General features: G+C 37.7%; 3 protein-coding genes across 5 annotated transcripts; 1 reads left to right on the top strand and 2 right to left on the bottom strand.

Moving 5' to 3' along the window:
- Positions 1 to 433: 433 nt before the first annotated feature.
- LOC128891659 (glucose-induced degradation protein 8 homolog) lies at positions 434 to 1824 on the top strand. The gene is made up of 3 exons (XM_054151319.1): positions 434 to 942; positions 1018 to 1412; positions 1533 to 1824. The coding sequence occupies exons 1-3, from the start codon at positions 822 to 824 to the stop codon at positions 1707 to 1709; spliced, it is 693 nt and encodes a 230-aa protein (XP_054007294.1). The 5' UTR covers positions 434 to 821; the 3' UTR covers positions 1710 to 1824.
- An 849-nt stretch (positions 1825 to 2673) lies between these two features.
- On the bottom strand, positions 2674 to 4242 carry LOC128891653 (nucleoporin Nup35). Of its 2 annotated transcripts, none has more exons than XM_054151311.1 (3): positions 4083 to 4242; positions 3710 to 3817; positions 2674 to 3636 (listed from the first exon to the last, which is right to left on the bottom strand). In XM_054151311.1, exons 2-3 carry the CDS (start codon positions 3815 to 3817, stop codon positions 2785 to 2787), a joined length of 960 nt encoding a protein of 319 aa, XP_054007286.1. In that variant the 5' UTR covers positions 4083 to 4242; the 3' UTR covers positions 2674 to 2784. The 2 variants fall into 2 exon arrangements, with proteins under 2 accessions (XP_054007286.1, XP_054007285.1); XM_054151310.1 differs by having other exon boundaries at positions 4015 to 4188.
- Positions 4243 to 5354: 1112 nt separating this feature from the next.
- On the bottom strand, positions 5355 to 16034 carry LOC128891657 (venom allergen 5-like). Of its 2 annotated transcripts, XM_054151316.1 has the most exons (7): positions 15637 to 16034; positions 9718 to 9839; positions 9038 to 9119; positions 8674 to 8834; positions 7766 to 7866; positions 6800 to 6894; positions 5355 to 5780 (listed from the first exon to the last, which is right to left on the bottom strand). In XM_054151316.1, the coding sequence occupies exons 1-7, from the start codon at positions 15740 to 15742 to the stop codon at positions 5734 to 5736; spliced, it is 714 nt and encodes a 237-aa protein (XP_054007291.1). In that variant the 5' UTR covers positions 15743 to 16034; the 3' UTR covers positions 5355 to 5733. The 2 variants fall into 2 exon arrangements, with proteins under 2 accessions (XP_054007291.1, XP_054007292.1); XM_054151317.1 differs by lacking the exon at positions 6800 to 6894.
- Between the last annotated feature and the right edge of the window lie 1251 nt (positions 16035 to 17285).

The following is a 17285-nucleotide window of genomic DNA, read 5'->3' as shown; positions in this document are numbered from 1 at the left end:
ATAATAATAATAATAATAATAATAATAATAATAATAATAATAATAATAATAAGAGTACCAGTGGTGCCATCGGTGGGAAAACGCCCAAGTTTGAAGTGAAAATAATTCCCACTGTTGCTACTAGATGGCGCCACCGTCCCTTTTGAATTAATTATAACATAGAGATAGAGGTTGAAATAATTTTATAGACAAAACACATTTTTTATAACTAAAAAAAACAGTCTTCCTGGTTTTGGCGCCAACCGTTGCTATGGGCTTTGGGATCATACATTGTTTCCTATAGCTATAACACTGCGAGCTCAGTCAGTTTTTTTCGACGTCCATGCGCGACTGAGAGCCAAATCTGACATCACTACATCACAGTCCGCAGGTCGAATCCTGGCATCTCTGATTGGCAGTCCATAGTGTTTCGTCTACAGAATTCTGGATGCACCAATTATTTTGTAGCTTTAGCTAGCCTTACTCACAAACCAAAACGGATTGTGCACGACTCTTAACGTTGTATCTTGTCCGCACTAAGTCAGTGCCGACGACGTTATTTAAACATTTCAAGAGTAACTTGTATTTTCCCTAAGAACTTTCTCCTTTACTTTTCTCATCGGAAAAAACGGCCGATTTACTTCTTAAGTAAACTGAGTTGTGTTATATTTAAGAGGTTATCTTCGTAGGGTTGGTTTATTTACGCTTCGAAACAGAATCAGCTGTTGTTGTGTCAAACAGTTCTCGAAGTTTCTTTTGCGGAGTGCCTTGGTTCCTTTTATATCCGCTGTTTTCCTACACATTTATTTATCACAATCATCAATGCTAGTTACAAAAGAACAATGAGCTTCCCGGAAAAACAAGACAATATATCGAAAGATGAGTGGGTTGCCAAGCTGGAAGAAAATTCCCATACACAGCGTGTTTCCATGAATAATCTAATTATGAATTATCTCGTCACAGGTAAGGCTCTATTTTGATAGCATCGCGTGGTAATTTTTAATTTTTTTGGCGTAAACATCGAGTTGTGTTGCGCAGAGGGGTTCAAGGAAGCAGCAGAGAAGTTTCAACAGGAATCTGGAGTAGAACCTACCGTAGAGTTGAGTTCTTTGGACGATAGGATTCGCATTAGAGATGCCATTCAGAATGGACGTATTCAGGAGGCAACAGACCTTGTGAACCAATTACATCCGGAATTGTTGGATAATGACAGATATCTTTATTTTCATCTGCAGCAGTTGCATCTTATTGAGTTGATTCGCACTGGCAGAATCGAAGAGGCATTGCAATTCGCTCAGGATAGATTGAGCGAAGCTGGAGAATCAGATGATAATATCTTATGCGAATTGGAGCGTACTCTAGCTCTGTTAGCTTTCGACGAGCCTCATAAGAGTCCATTTAGCGATCTCTTACACCCAACTCACAGACAAAAAGTACTAATTCTTTATTACTATTTATTATTAATTTATTAATAATTTCTCTGATGTTGCATTAGCAGATTAATCTATTGATTTATTATTATTAATTATCTTAAATTTCTCGTGAACTTATAGATAGCAAGTGAGTTGAATGCAGCCATATTGAAAATGGAGCACAGAGAATCTACGAGTCCACGATTAAATAATTTGCTTAAAATGATACTCTGGGCACAGGATGAACTAGATGAGAAAAAAGTGAAATACCCGAAAATGACTGATTTAGGTAGTGCCACCATTGAGAGTCCAAAATAATTTTGAACAAGATATACCGTGGGACAATATCGATTTATTTATTAGTATGAGAAATGAATGTGTGATTGTATTATATTAGTGTTTTACATAACAGGATATAAGGGAAGAACCGAGACTCGAGCATTTTAATATAATCCCATTTGAGTTGTAACAGTTGTTTATTTTTTATGAAAAACGTGTATAAACTTTTAATTATGTATCATGCTCGAATTCGGAGAGAGGAACACGTTAATTACAATAGCACACTTTTAAACTTTCTGAACTCGCGTTCTCTTGAACCGAGGAAAGTGAAATTCGCCAACTTTCCGATAATTATTAGCACCAGCCACTCATTTGTATTTAAGAATATTTAGATCCACATTAGAAAAATTTCTTTTTTTAATTAAAAAGACTTACAAACAAGAGAAAAATGTGGTTTTCGAGTCACTTTGAGCATTTTTTATTTTGTTATAACCCTGAATAAATATTAAAAATAAGTTTTACGATTTTATGCAATTATATACAAATACAAAAATCGGTCTTACAGTTAATGCGAGTTTATGCGATGAAAGATCACTCGAGTTCAAGAAGGTTAATATTGATTTGTTCTGCAAAACGATTCATTGTCACAAGTCGCAATAATTAAAAGTACAAGTGTGTGAAAATTAACCGACATTTTCTAAGTAATAGGGGTACATTAAGAAGCGGACCATTTTAATGGATATCTGTGCAACAGCACACATGGTCGAACATCACAAAACTACTTTTAAAACCTATTAATGATAAACTATATATACGTTACAGTATAGAAACATATGTCAACAATGGTAGTTTAATAGTAAAGGAAAAATATACCGGAAATATAGCTTAGACGCGACGTTGTGTGATAACAATTTGATGTTTATAAAGATTTATATTTCGTACTATTAATGTAGTAAAAATATGATAATTAACAAACACTTTAGGGTCATTGAATATTCCTCTCTCAAGTTAGTTGTGTTTATAATGTATCTGATTTTTATAAAGACACGCAATATTACACATTAAATAATATTTGTCATTAATGAATAACATTTACAATTATCTCTATCAAAGGCTACCAACCAAACATATATTCCATCGCCTTGGAGACTAAACCTGTAGACTTTTGTGGTACATTCTCCGGTGATCTTACCGATTGAGGACTAAGGTGCTGGTTGTAACCAGCTGCCAAGGGTCTTGCATTTTGTTTTCTAATTGATTTATTCGCCGAACTGTATTCCTGCATGTAATTAGCTTTTCCAAGACTCGAGAAACACTTGACACGTTCATTCATTTTAGAGCGATTCTCCTGATCGTTCCCTAATACAATACTCTCATCCGTACAAGGACTCACACCAATCATAACAGAATCAGAAACAATATTCCCATTACACGCCAGCGCTCTCTGCGCTTCCTGCTCCGAGGCGCACTTTAAATGTATCCAATTGCAGTGTGCTTGTGGAGCGGGATGTTTGTCTACTATGCGAACTCTGCTCGAGATATGAGCCAAGACTGTGTTCATATCGCTCGGAGGAAAACCAAATACGGTCACCCATTGCAAAAGACCCTGAGATTCGCTCATATTAGGGTTTATTGAGCTATCAGCAAATATAGAATTATTCATTGAGTTCATTAAGAGTCTAGATTGATTGCAAGAAATGCTTTGATTCATGGTCAATATATAAGGTGAAGAGGTTTGTGACGTTTCAAAGGTATCAAATAATCCTCTAGTTGGCGGCCCACCTGTATGACCCTCTGTCACTATCTGCGATGTGTTGGGAGTATTAGCACTGCCAAACACTGCTTTCTGACGATTCGTACGATAGTCTGGGGTACCATAATGCGATAGCGGCGATGACAGTCCACTGTGTCCAATATGGAATTGTTTTGGAGTATCTTGAGGATTTGTAAGGTTTATTTTAGTAGGCTAAAAAATCGAAAACAACGATGCATCAAAAAGTTTAATAATATTTTGTAATATTATTCTGAATTTTATTTACCGTCGCAGTATCTCCCAAAAGAAAATTTGGAAGGTACGCACAAGTTCCTGGACTTCCAGGGCTTTGTACAGGACTTCCAACAGGTGATCCTAGTGTCATGGGTTCCATCTAAATAATCCAAATCTTTAATCAAGAAACACGTATGCAATAGTATAGATAATTTATAAGCTTAGCGATTAAATTGCCAAATATATCATGCTTATTGCTTAATTAAAATTATAATACTTGTTTAATATCTACGTAGTTTATATATTAGTAATTTGTCTTAATAGTACAATATACATGAATGTTGAGGTTATAAATACCAAATTATTAAGTAAATCCATAAGAACAATAAATTAATTTTTAAAAATACGTATTGTGTACCACGTACTATGTCAACTTAAAAAATGCTAAGATTTATAAATACAGATATCAACGCTAAATATTCACAGCCCTCCAGACGTTTGATTTCAAATAACGAGCAGTATTTGATTTTGCCCGACAGATGGCCTCATATCGTAGATCTCACCACAGACTTATCAACGTGCAAGAGTCGTGTCTGATTCTTGAGTGGAAAGTCCCTAGTTACTAGGAATTAAGGGTGCGCAGGTGCCGGAGCCAAACTTCGAGTTGACTTCAGCGACAGTTGCGGAAAAAGTAGGAAACTCCGGGACAAGGACAGAGAGGGCGATACAACAATTGCAGGAGAGACGAGGACAGGGCGATTAGGCTAGCATGATTTTTTTTCCAGGATATCGAAGTAAAGAAGTAATATTTTCTAATAATTCTGGTTTTAATATATTCGTTACACTTCGGCGGATGCGACTCCAAGGCCTGATTTTCCAATTTCGGCCTTAAAACTTTATAAACGATAAAATGAAGATAGCAAACGTACTTTTCTCGAATTAGATTAATCGAAGTCACTTAATAAAAGAATAATGAATCTGGGAAGGGTGAAGAACGTGTGCCCTATCTTTCTTTTGCGTAAATATTCATACGTCGTGTTTCCACCTGCGGTCACGTAAGGGACGTGATGCAAAATGCATGGAAAAATACATGGTACGCGTGAATAATAACCTGGCACAACGTTGGAGAAGTTACGTTCAACCCGAATACCAGATTTCACCCTTAATCGCGCTTCACCGTGGATTTTTGATTCGATAGGACGCAGATAAAGCACGAGACCAGTGGAGACTCCTAAAATTGTAGCACCCGTTCTCAACTTATTATCAGAAAGAACAATTTTAATATTGGACGTTTCTCTTCAATTATAAGCTTCAATTATATTTAGGACTGGGTCAAGCACGGATTAGGTTAAACTCCGCAGATATTTGAACCATATACGTTACAATACTATTACTTTAGCTTGTAATTTTTTGTTAATTTCGAGGCGGTGATACTCCGGTATGGATTAGCAGAATCCATATGAATGAGGATTAGTGCAGTTTAATGCGTTACTGCTACTCGTATAAATCAGTGGTTCTCAACCTTAGTTACTAAAGAAATGAATTATTCAGTAAGTTGATATATTTAGGTATTAAGTTACTGGCGTATTAAGTTACAACTTTAGTTTCTAACGATAAGTAAGTGACTCAGTTAGTAAGATGTCAATCTCAGTTACTGTAAGTTACTTACTAAGCAACTTGTCATCTTTAATTAAATCAGTTCTTCAATTAGTAAGTTGTCAATCTTAATTACTGTGTAAGTTACTTACTAAATAAAACTAAAACTGCTCGCTGCATGTTTTCACAAAGTCAAACTAGGGTTCGAGCTTGTTTCACCAATACCTCTTAATCGTTACTTTATTCCATGCACTCTCATGTTTGGATTTTTTACAAACTTAAAATCTAATCACTACAATTTACAGACTATATTTCATAGACTAGAAAAGGTGTACTAGATGGAACAACGACAGGAAAATGTTAAAAACTCCCGCGATCTGTCGAGTTCGACGTTTAATCGTTAATAAACGTCGCGAAGGCGTACTTCTTCGTTCTCGACTTTTCTTTCCATGGAATCTTCTCTTCATCGGAAGATTTCCGTTAACCATAAGTGCAGAGTCCTCCTAAGTGGTAGTAACTGCCTCGAGCTGTAAATAAGAAATAGAAATTTACGGAAATCGCGTTACTATGATTGAAAGACGTCATTTAAAAGTTTAAAAATGTCTTCTAATTAAATAAAACTCAATAAAATGTTGTGGTCCAGGGGTCCATTAATTCTTGCCATTTAAAAGGAAAACTCAACAATAAATTCTGTATAAAAATAGGATTTTCAAGTTTTCAAGTGCCTTATTGTAGTGTTACTGAAAAGCGAGATGACATTATTTAACGTTTGTAATAGGTTATCAATGTGTGCGTTTTGTAATTTCTTGCACATTCAAATTTCTCATAAATGCATAAAAATCCGCAGCCTGCTTATTTGGGTTTAGAACCTACCTTCGTATCACCTTCGGGATAGTTTTCAGAAGCAAATAACACCAAAAGTATCCATTTTGAGTGTATAAGTACACCAGTATGTACCAAAATAAAAGTGGTAGCCGGTTTTTGGATCATTTTCCGTATACATATGTAGGTGACGCTATACATAGTTATGTTCCGCAGTGTAGCTATTATTGCGGAAAGACGGCGCTGAATAATCAAGGTAATCAATCCAATGAGGAGCCCTACTTACATACCGTATCCTCCACTACCTACCGTCGTCACTGCCAATTACTTACATTAATTACATTAAGTGAACATCCCTGCCACTTGTCAACATATCGCAATAAACTAAGCTCTCGTGCAATAATCGAGATTCTACCGCAGCTGAGAAGCGGAGATCGAAGCATTCTATGCGTTGCGTCTTCCTCGAATGTCAAGAATTAATGGACTTGTCTGTAAAAGTAGTTCTAACCCATCGTACGTTTGGGAACAAACTCTAGGCTTTTCCATAACGAGCTGCTTTTTTATGAAATTGGTATTTGTAAGTCTATGGTTTTAAAAATGGAGATAATGAGTGAAAGCTAATTAAAAGGTCAGGGTAACAGTTGGTGACCTTTCCTTGTCCGAACAAAGGATGGTGGACTCGTACCAATTTCAATGATTTGAATGATGATTCCGTGGAACTTACAACAAAGTCCTGCGTATCGATTCGAATAAGACATTCCGTAGCTGGCGCAGGCTGGCTGGCCTGATTGATAAGGTTGAAAGCCGAGCACGTTGCCGCTGCAACGTAAGAAAGTAACGCTTTACCATGTGATGATCCACCAAATTCAAGATGAAACGCGGTTTGTTATAGAATATGGTAAAATTTATCGTCGGAATGAGCCTTCGTAAATCACCCGACATCTAAGTTTGAGTTGGCTACTTGGAGCGAGGTATAGCATTACAAGATTACAAGGTTCGGCATTGTTATTATTTTTTTATTAGAAGAAGGTTCGAGTGGAAGCTTCAACATCTTACTTTTTCGCGTGTATTTTCTTCAGCGTTCATTTTCTTTAACGTAACAAAGACATGCAATTCATTTCTGGATTTAATATCTTCTTCTTGGAGCGACAAATAAATTAATTCGTTATTCTCTGTCGACTATCCAAAGTCACAGATGAAACGATGATTTCGTTTGTGTTTAAAAAAGTAACAGCACATTTATGGAGGACTCCTGGGAGTCCGACGTTCGACAAAAATTGAGAATAAATATTCCTGGTGGAAGAACGAGATTCTTTTTGATCTTTTTGAAGGAAGGAAAGAGAGGCGACACCGTGTACGCGACGACGTGTTCAATTTATCGACAGTAATAAGCTACCGATTGACAGGAAATACTCGAGAAACTCGAGGAAAATTTATGGAAGCCTGGACTGGATTCAATACACGTTGCATTCCGTTTTATTTTTGCGCTGCCGTCTGAAAAGCGACTGGAAATGTCGAAATATGAAATACACGGAAGCCACAAATTTTCTTCATTTTTCCATTTTGGTAATTGTTCGAATTCAAACATATTCCTCCTCGAAAGAATTCCAATTAACGTAAAATAAAAAATTGCAAACGTTGTTACTACACTATATTGTTCTATTATAATAAGTAATAACAAAATTCTTACCTTGGCCCGTAGTTGCAAACATAATTCTTGGTATAGCCTCGAGCTGGATCATAGTAGAAGGAATATCCGCAGCCTAGAAGGAACGTGTCACCCCAGACGAGCTGGAAGTAATTCAACGATCTTCAACGTTTCATAAAACTCGACATTTTTAAGCAGCTAAGACAACGAAACAAACACATTATAATGCAATGATCAAGTTCACGTTTGAATTTCGCTTCGTGCTCGACTTGTCATTCATTTGATATTTTTACTGAAAATTAATATATTATCACAGAATATTTAATTACATCATCAATTCATAAGTAATTAGCTTGTTTGGTCTTTTTTTATACTGCATCTTTAATAATGCCACATTCTTCTAGCGGAGAAGCTTCGTTAAGGAGATATTAACAGAAAACCTCGAGCAATCAGAGCGCGAGTATGCTACGCGCTAGACAGCCGCAGTAGTATAGGCTACGCGCTGGACAGCCACAGTAGCACAGACTACGCGCTCGGCGGCCGCGCTCGAATTGCTCGGGGTTTTCTGTTAATATCTCCTTAACGAAGCCTTGAACAACATTTTCGTTAACGAGAAAATTGTTTCAAATCACCCCCCGAACCACTCCTTTCAAGAACCTCCAACATTTTTGGGACACCCTGTTTTGTTTTGAATTTTTCGTAAACTACATATTCTCAACGCAGTAAATAAATATGTCTGCGTGTACCATTTATGGTACCTATGTCTCGAAGGTCAAACTTAATGTGTATCACTTATGGCATGGAATGTTAATTCGATGCGCCTTACAATTAGTAAAAGTGCATTATAAGTGTCTCGTTGAACACAAATGGCCGATCTCATGGAGCGAAGTTTGCCACACTTTTCTCACTCACGATCCTCACATGCATTCCAAGTTCCAACAACTACCAACCTGAGTATAGTGACCAGTGTCGTCGCTATATCCGGTACGATAGTGCTGTACCTCGTTGAACCAATCCGAGATTCGCTGTCGCCAATTTGGTTCGTCGTCGTAGACTCCCGGAGGCCTCGTTGTCCATGTTCGTGCGATGTTTTGCCCCACGGCGAATCTTCCTGTAGATCAATCACTATTTACCGATCTATATCGTGTGTCGTTTAAATCGGAGTTTAAGTATCTGATGAGAGGATGATGATATCGAAAAAATATTTTTACAAAAGTTATTTGGTTCAAAGAAATTATACGAGGTAAATGATTTTGTTGCAAGTAAAGTAGTGGGAAAAAACTTGTAGAAAAAGTTAAAGTTAACTCTACTCACGAACGTTCCTCGAGTTGTCGTGGATCTCCGCGCATTGATCCGCCCATCTCTGCGCGATTGCGGCCAATTCGTCGTCCCATACCTGAAGAAGTTGTGGGTAGATCGTGCAAACTCAGTTAATGCAGTAAAAAGTATATCACGAAACCATTTCGAAATTGAGCTGCGAAATTAGCTTTTTCGAAATTCGTCTACACGATACGTAAGCTATGTGAACCTGGCACCCGACTTTTCGAAAATTAATTTTTTTTTATGGAAATAGTATTTCGTTTGTACTCGATTGTACCACCAATAGTTACGTTTGTAATTGTTGTGAACGCACAGTAGTTTGTTGTATTATAACGTACACTGCTGTGTTATGTCACGTCATATTGTGCTACGTTCCGTTATAATTGTTATAAATAAATATCGAAGTCAGTCGAACCAGACCAAAAATTAATTAGCATACCCAATAAATAAAAAAATGGTCAAACATCTCCTGACTTCCTTGCATATCGTTTGAATCAGTGTGTACGTTGCCACACGTCTTATATATACACTAATAAAATTAGTTCATGTTTAACGTTCCATGGTTAAGTTAGAAGAAGGGTGCCGGAAGACTGCGAAAATTTCTCGTAGCAACGACGTGTTAAAACTGTCTCACGGAAAATGTAGCGAGAAGATTAAGCAAAGCAGGTCCTTACCATTTCCCTCATATTCGCAGCGCCTGGCTGTCCATGAATCTGCCCCAGAGCCACTAGCTGTCTCAGACGATTATGCTCGTCCAAGATGGCTTGCTTCTCCTCGCAAGATAAGCCGTCAGCTCCTAGAAACGATGCAACTCTAGCGTAGGGATCAGTCGCCAGGTGTATCCGTGGATTTCTTGACAATTTTTAGGACGAGCAACGGAGACGCGATTCATTTTAATTCTAGACTAAGGTACGCCCCTTAATACAACTTCGATATGCTGCAGTCTGTAGATTGTTCGTCCACGAGCCACGATTCATCTGCAGTCTATCGGTATTGGAAACGATTGGCGCGAGTATTCACGCGAGAACAATTCGACGCGACGCGACGTTCGTGCACGAAAACGATACGTCCCGTTAATTCATTGCAAATATTTAGGTCCCAATTGTCGCGGTTTTGGAACATGCACACCGAAACGGACGAGAAATTCACAAACGAACCGTTCGGAATAATAATTCGGGCCGTCTTGTTGGCTGCACGGATTTCCCGTAATTAACTAGCAGCTGCTTTAATTCGCTAATGCAATAGAATTTCGCGGCCGCGCATTCAGCCGGCCCCGGAGCTGAATACGCTATTTTTAGAATCGAATCGATGCCTGGCGTCCTATCGAAATGTAATAGATTCCAATTTTCTCCCCGTAAATAATGCACGAACTGAATTATTCACGAGCTGCCCTGGAACGTTGTCGAAAGAAAACCTGAACGATAGAAACTTGACCGTTTCTTTCAACCATTCCATTATCCTTTTCTTAAATGGCTTTGTTTCCCATCGCATCGAGTACTAGGTCATTACCAGTAAATGTTTATGCATTTACGGCAAATGGAGATATAGTTAAATGTATGAGAATGTTCACAATTGCACGAAGTATATCAAATATCAACAATAATATAGACACAGTGGAAAATGTTGTGTTCATCATTTTGTGTTATGATTCGTGTTCTCGCTTTGAATCCTTATCATTGGGTATAGGGGGAGCGATACTACACTAATAGAGCTAAAATTTTATTCATATACAGTTAGAACCTATGTAATCTAACATTTGCAGTAGTATTGGTTTTACAACCCGATCAAAATCCACGAATCCTATATAAATTTGTTTTCTTTAGCATCTAATCTTTGGAATTAATTTTTTAATTCTTTAGTGCAAAACACCCATGCATGGGTGTCGTGGGCATCAGCGTGTTAATCCTGACAACTTATTTCATTTTCCACGCTCACGAAACTCTTCTCTACTCCTCGCAATTGCGACAATCCGAGAGAATTTGGGACGATAGGATTAAGAAATTCGATTCGCGACTCCGTCTGGCAGCGAATGTGCAGATTAGCATTCAACCGAAGAGACAAGACGAGACGAGGCGATGAGACGAGCACGGGAAACACGTTTTCCGAGGAGGAACTGAAAGTTATTAAGGGGAAAGAATACGGGTAGAGGGAAAGTTTCCTTCGAAAGACAGAGGGAACGTCGTTAAAGCAGATTCCGGAAAAAGTTTTCCAGCAAGTTGGGCAATCCAGCGGTTCGGGAAATCGGATGAAAGCCTAAGGAAGAGGAGGTAGGAAACGGGCTGGCAAGTTTCTGCGAATCGATAGACACTCCCTTGTACCGACGATGGACATTCGATTCTCTCTGTTGCGAGCTATCGAACCGATCTACGTGCATCGCGAATGAACTCCTTATTCGAGGCAGGCGTTTGTTGCACCTGCAACTATTCCGACTACGTGTTAAGTAGGTCCTTGGTAACAGTTGTACTGTTATGTAGATTCACCCGTTATATAGGGTGTCCCAAAATTTGTGTAAGAACCGGAAATGGTTCCGGGGGCAGCTGACACGATTTTGAACTAAAATTTCCTTTGCAAAAATGTCAGATGGTGCTTCGTTTTTGAATTGTTAACGAAATACCACCAACCAATCACAGCACTCGACTAACGCGCGCTCAGTCGCGAGAAGCTGGCTAGAGCCAGGAAGCTTTCAAAATCTTCAGTGGAAAGCCCTCATTTTTTAAATTTACTTATTTTCTCTATTTTTATTGAACTGTACAATTACTTTGTTTCTCTACAGCTTTTAAAATATTGCAAAGAAACTATACTTTCCCAGAAACTTCAAAACACAACAAACAGTTTTTTTACATATAAAATAATCATTTTTTGTTGAAATTCCAAAAATGATGATTGTAGTGTCTCCAATGCCAAGAACTTCAAACTACGTATATGTATATAGTTTACGAAGACTGAAAAAGAAGACGCTCTCATGAACCTGTTAATAATCATATTCATGAAATAAATTGATACAGTCGATGATTGGGTTAACGTCGATATTATCGAGTCGCTTTCGTCGAGTCCATCAAGAAACCGTGACGAGTTGTTTCCTCGTATTCGAGACCTATTTTCTTAATTTATTTCCAACACGAGAAAGGTAAACGAAAATTCCCATAGGGAATTAAGAATTTTACGGTAACTTTTACATTAAAAATATCCCAAATAAATGTGTATAGAATATGATTCGTTATGATTAATTTCTTATTGAGGTAGAACTGGAATATTTGTTAAAAAAGGTCACTTCACGATATTTTTATATGAAAGTTTCAACGATACTTTTGAGATTAACAGTGGTCCAATTAGATCCGCATACAATACGATTATGATTAAGTTTTTATAGAGATAGAACTGGAACATTTATTTAGAAAGGTCACTTCACTTCTCAATTTTGAGCTATTTAAACAAATTAATCTTGAATTTCGCAATTTTATATAAAAATTAATCGGCTAAAAGGCAATCAGAAAACATCGGTTTCGTCTTGTTCCTCTAAAAAAAAAAAAAATTAAATACCACTCTCGAAAGTTAATATCGTTAAGTCCCGTAATTTATTTCAACGTATTTATTTTTTTACGAGCCTCGTGGGATTTTCGTTATCGAGCAGTAGAGGTTTCGAAACGCTGTTTATTCCGAGTTGGAATTGTTTCTGAACACGGAGACAGAATCCGAGAGTTGGCTGGGGTTTACAGTTATAAGCAGTGCGTTCCACGCTGCTATTTTTAATTTCCAGTCGCACAATTAGCTGTAAATTTAGTTGGGAAGACGGGTGAACCAGTGGAGTCGTAATTACACGTGTTTTCGAGAACGATTTCTCTTTCCATTAGTCTCGTTTAGAGTTCAAACTTTGAGGAAGTTCTGCGAAGCTGCTGGTCTTGTTTGCGGAAGAAACGTTTTCGAATATGTGTGTGCGACTATTTGTCCAATAAAGACAACTTTGCAGTTGAAAAATTAAAAACATTCGCCTCTGAAGAAACGAATTTGACTAAGGAAAATTATCGATTAATAACTGTACACTAAGATACTACTTTTATTGTTATGAAAAATTATTATATTAGGAAAAACAATTTATAATTAACTTCTTCGGAAATGGAAGATGCATCTGCATAGAATATGATCAAATATAATTAATTTTTTTTATATATGATTTTATTTTTTTGTCTACTACTTGGTAATTAGCAACAGACTTAATTGGATTTCTGTTTGATTAGTGGTGCTATTAGTTGAGCTTGATTCCTAGGATGGTATACGTATACTATTGCAGAGTTTAGTGTCTTCGAGATAGTTGAGATAGTTGATAATTAATTTGTTACTGAGATAAAACTAAGATATTAACAAAAATGATTAATATAGAGTATGTATTTGTAATTGCCTTCGTTATAGCTTTTGTTATGCCTGACAAACGAAAAATTACTCCAAGTAATCCCAACTTAAAAACTGAGAAAAATATTTGCTATAGTTAACTTCAAATGAATTATATTTTATAATATTATATATAACAACTACAAAAAAAAAGTTGACAAAAGGACGATTATAAATATATGCACATTAAGTTCTGAATTTCTGATAGGAAGTACAATTATTACTTTATAGTAAGTTTCTGTTTTGGAATAGTGTGAAGGTTGATTCCTAGGATGGTATACTGTGTAGCGTTTCGATTGGTAGGGCTGGACGCATCAGTAGTTTCTTTTTGCACCGGAAATGAGCAAGGCTTGGCCGGTACGTAACGATTCGACCGACCGACACCTGCTGACTACATTCTGTTTCTTTCAGCTAAATGGATTTCGTGGGAATGGATTTGCAGCTCGTTAAATAAATAGTTGCCCATTTATCGTTCAATGTTCTCCAGCTATCGGAATATACCTAAGTTTAGCATTACGGTGGTCCTTATTTTAACGATTTTTGAAATCTACGTACCCATTAAATATCTTAAAAATACATAAAAAGAAACGAGAGAGCGAGTTCTTTGATTGACGATTTATCTTAAGAATGATTTATCAGAACACGATGAATTTAGGTATAAAATTCCTGTAAAATTTAAGCTCTCAATTTTAATATTAATACACGCCCAAAACCTTCCGAAGTTTTAAATGGGAAATAAAATGCATGGAATATTTTCAATCGGTTACTTTTACTTTTACAACTTCGGTAAAAATTGATGAAATGATTTGAAATTTGGCAGACTCCATAATGGGTTATTCGCGTTAAATAAATAAATATTATAGAAACGTGTCAAACACCAATACCGCGCAACAAAATCGACGGAGTTATGCGTATTTGAAAAATAGCAAAATTTTTACGAACAATCTTGTTACGTCTTGCATAATTCTGAAGAGGTACCGATATCGACAATATCCTCTCCTTTCTTCCAAATCACGTAGGAAATTAGGAATGTGGATGAATGGAGATCTCAGGAACCAGGAAGACTCGGTAGCACTTGAGTTGTAATTCCCAATGCCGAACATGGTCGTTTGTCTGAAGTTTCGCACACGTAAAGTTAGAAGAATTCGCTTCTCGGGCATTGTCTCGTTCTTTGTAGTCGTCGCGTCAGCGTTGTCTGCTTCGTCTTGGTCGGTTGGATTTCGAGTTCGAATGATTCATTTCCACGAGAAACGATTTGAATAATCTCCAGCGGCTCCGGGTAACGTGATTTCCAGCACTTCCATCAGTCTCCGGACGACACTCGTACGATAAAAACGTGACCAGACATGACCACCGTTTAACACGGCTTGTTACTCCAATGAATTCATCTATTTTTCATCTGGCTTCGCTTCGACGCCACGTCTCCTCCGAAATATTTATTACTTTCATTAATTTAGGGGCTCTCGTAAACTCTGTCGAGTGCTACTTAACGATTTTAACGCCTTCGCAATGTTTCAGACTTTTTTTTCGTTTGCATACTTTTTCGATTCATAATTTCCATTCGGTTCCTTCGTGAATTAACAATAACAATTAACAATCGTGTCTTAACAAGAGTAATGTACCTATGCCTAATTCTAAATATAATTTACTGTGTCCTAAAAATTCATAGAATATGATAAATTTTTAAATAATATATGCACATAAGTCTCAATCCTCTATGGGCCGAACATTCTTTTTGCAGATGACTTGCAAGGCATTTAGTTTGATATCTCAGATTGATCGTGCTATCAACCGTCATCGATATTGTTATTGATTATCAGAGATATTATACAGGGTGTCCCAGAATTAGTGTGAGAACCGGAAATGGGTGGTAGCTAAGACGATTCTGAATCACTAATTCCTTTGGAAAAATGTCGGTTGGTGCTTCGTTTTTGAATTATTAACGAAATAACACTGTCCATCATAAATGATGGGACTTGTGTCATAAAATGAGAAAAAAATCAACGTGTTCTGGTGGGAGAAAAAAGAAACAATCAAGGGTCGAACTTTGAAAAATTTAAGCTTTTTCCGAAACATCAAAACTTTACTTCATTGTTTCTCCAAAAAGTTTTCCGTATCGATGGTTTCACTGTACCGGAAAGATCGCAGAACCGTAGGACTTCCGTTGGCTCGTCCCCTAACCGTCCCTTAAAGATATTTATACTCACTCAGTATCGTCTTGCCGGCGCAGGACGGCCACGAATTACCTGGGAGGCCCTTCGAGGCGGCGATCAGCGTCAAGGTAACCAGGATCACGTTCCCCGCGAGTGCCATTTTCCTGAACGTTCACCGGGAAACGGGTGCCTAGAAATTGTATCCGCAGTCGTGGAGGTGCCTCGGCGCCCCCTTGGTCGATTCCCAGCCCCCGTTCTGTAAAAGACGGGCCGAACGGGCGAGTTGAACGCGAGATCCAATCGAGAGAGCCGAGTGGTTCACTCCGACACGTGGTGGGGCCGATCGAGAGGTGATAAAACGGGCCGATTTATGAGCCTCTTTTCGGGATCGAGCGAACGGAGGCGCGCCAGAGAACCGGTCCTCGGAACTGGCCGAACTAATAGCTGGCCAAGCTGGGAAACAGCGTTTATATCCACCTGTCCCATACTCGGACGGTGCAATTGTTCGCGCTACCTGTTGGCGAAGTCGCCATGGTGGGGACTCTTTGTCAGGGTCAAGGTGACGGGGAATTCAAGGTCACCGTGTCATCGGAGAACTGTTGATATTGACCACTTCTTTTTACTCTCGCTGTCTAATGTTGTATTAAGCCGCGCTATACTGTAATACCACGTAGTAAGCTGTATTATTCTGCATTGTGCTGTATTCTGCTGTGTTGTATCGTGTTGTTATGTGCTGTCTAACGCCGTATCGTGTTGCATTATCCTATAGCACCATGTATTGTCCTGTATCATAATGAATTTTCTTGTATTATGCTCCTTCTTATAATTATAGCAAAAAACCAAAATGACAATTTTTGAAAGCATCGAATGTCGAGGTACGGGAGGGTTGATGAAATCGGGTTCTAGAAGTTTCGAGAGAAATGTGTTTTAATAATTAACGTGGCCTACACGCTCGGTGCCGTATTACAAGATTAACGATAGTTTCCACGAATGTGGACTCGAATATAAATTCGGCAAGTTGAGACGGAGGAAGGAGGAAGAGGCAAACTTTCATGGGAGCCTGTGTTCTCTAATAAAGGAGTATAATTATTTGGAGCTAAGTAATTGCATCGATTCACCTAGCGGAGGCAAGTGATTAGATACAAGGCCTACTAACCTGTTCTAATTGAACTTCGGATTCGTTAATGTCTTGGTATTTTATTTTAACCAAACGGGACTGAAGTAAATGTACTCAACACTGTACAACAAGATTCAACCACTTCGGACTCTCCACTCCTAACAGTCGTGGACTAAACTAAAGCTGGTAATGCGACGTGAGGTTTAAAAATAAAACACTCGAGGCACCAAATTTTAGTGATTAGATACAGTCCTTACTTTTTGTTCCAATTTAACTTCGATCTCGTTAATGCCTTGGTATTATCAAGGTATCAAATTTTAGTAATTAACTAAAGTTCTAACTTTATTCTAATTGAACAGGACTGAATTAAATAAAACACTTGAAACATCAAATTTTAATTTTGTTCTTCTTGTAACTTGATCTACTCAAATAAATAAAGGATTAGAGATATTAAATTTTGATTTTACTCTTCTTATCACTAGATGGTAGTTATGCATGATCAATCCTGATTATGATAGACTGCGGATTTTTATAAATTTATAGGAAATTTGAATACTCAAGAAACTGAAAAATGCACACAGTATGC

This window comes from Hylaeus anthracinus, unplaced genomic scaffold, assembly GCF_026225885.1.
Source record: "Hylaeus anthracinus isolate JK02 unplaced genomic scaffold, UHH_iyHylAnth1.0_haploid 12002, whole genome shotgun sequence".
Lineage (NCBI taxonomy): Eukaryota > Metazoa > Arthropoda > Insecta > Hymenoptera > Colletidae > Hylaeus > Hylaeus anthracinus.
Note: the sequence above shows the minus strand (reverse complement) of the source record. Positions and strands in the feature narration are given on the sequence as shown.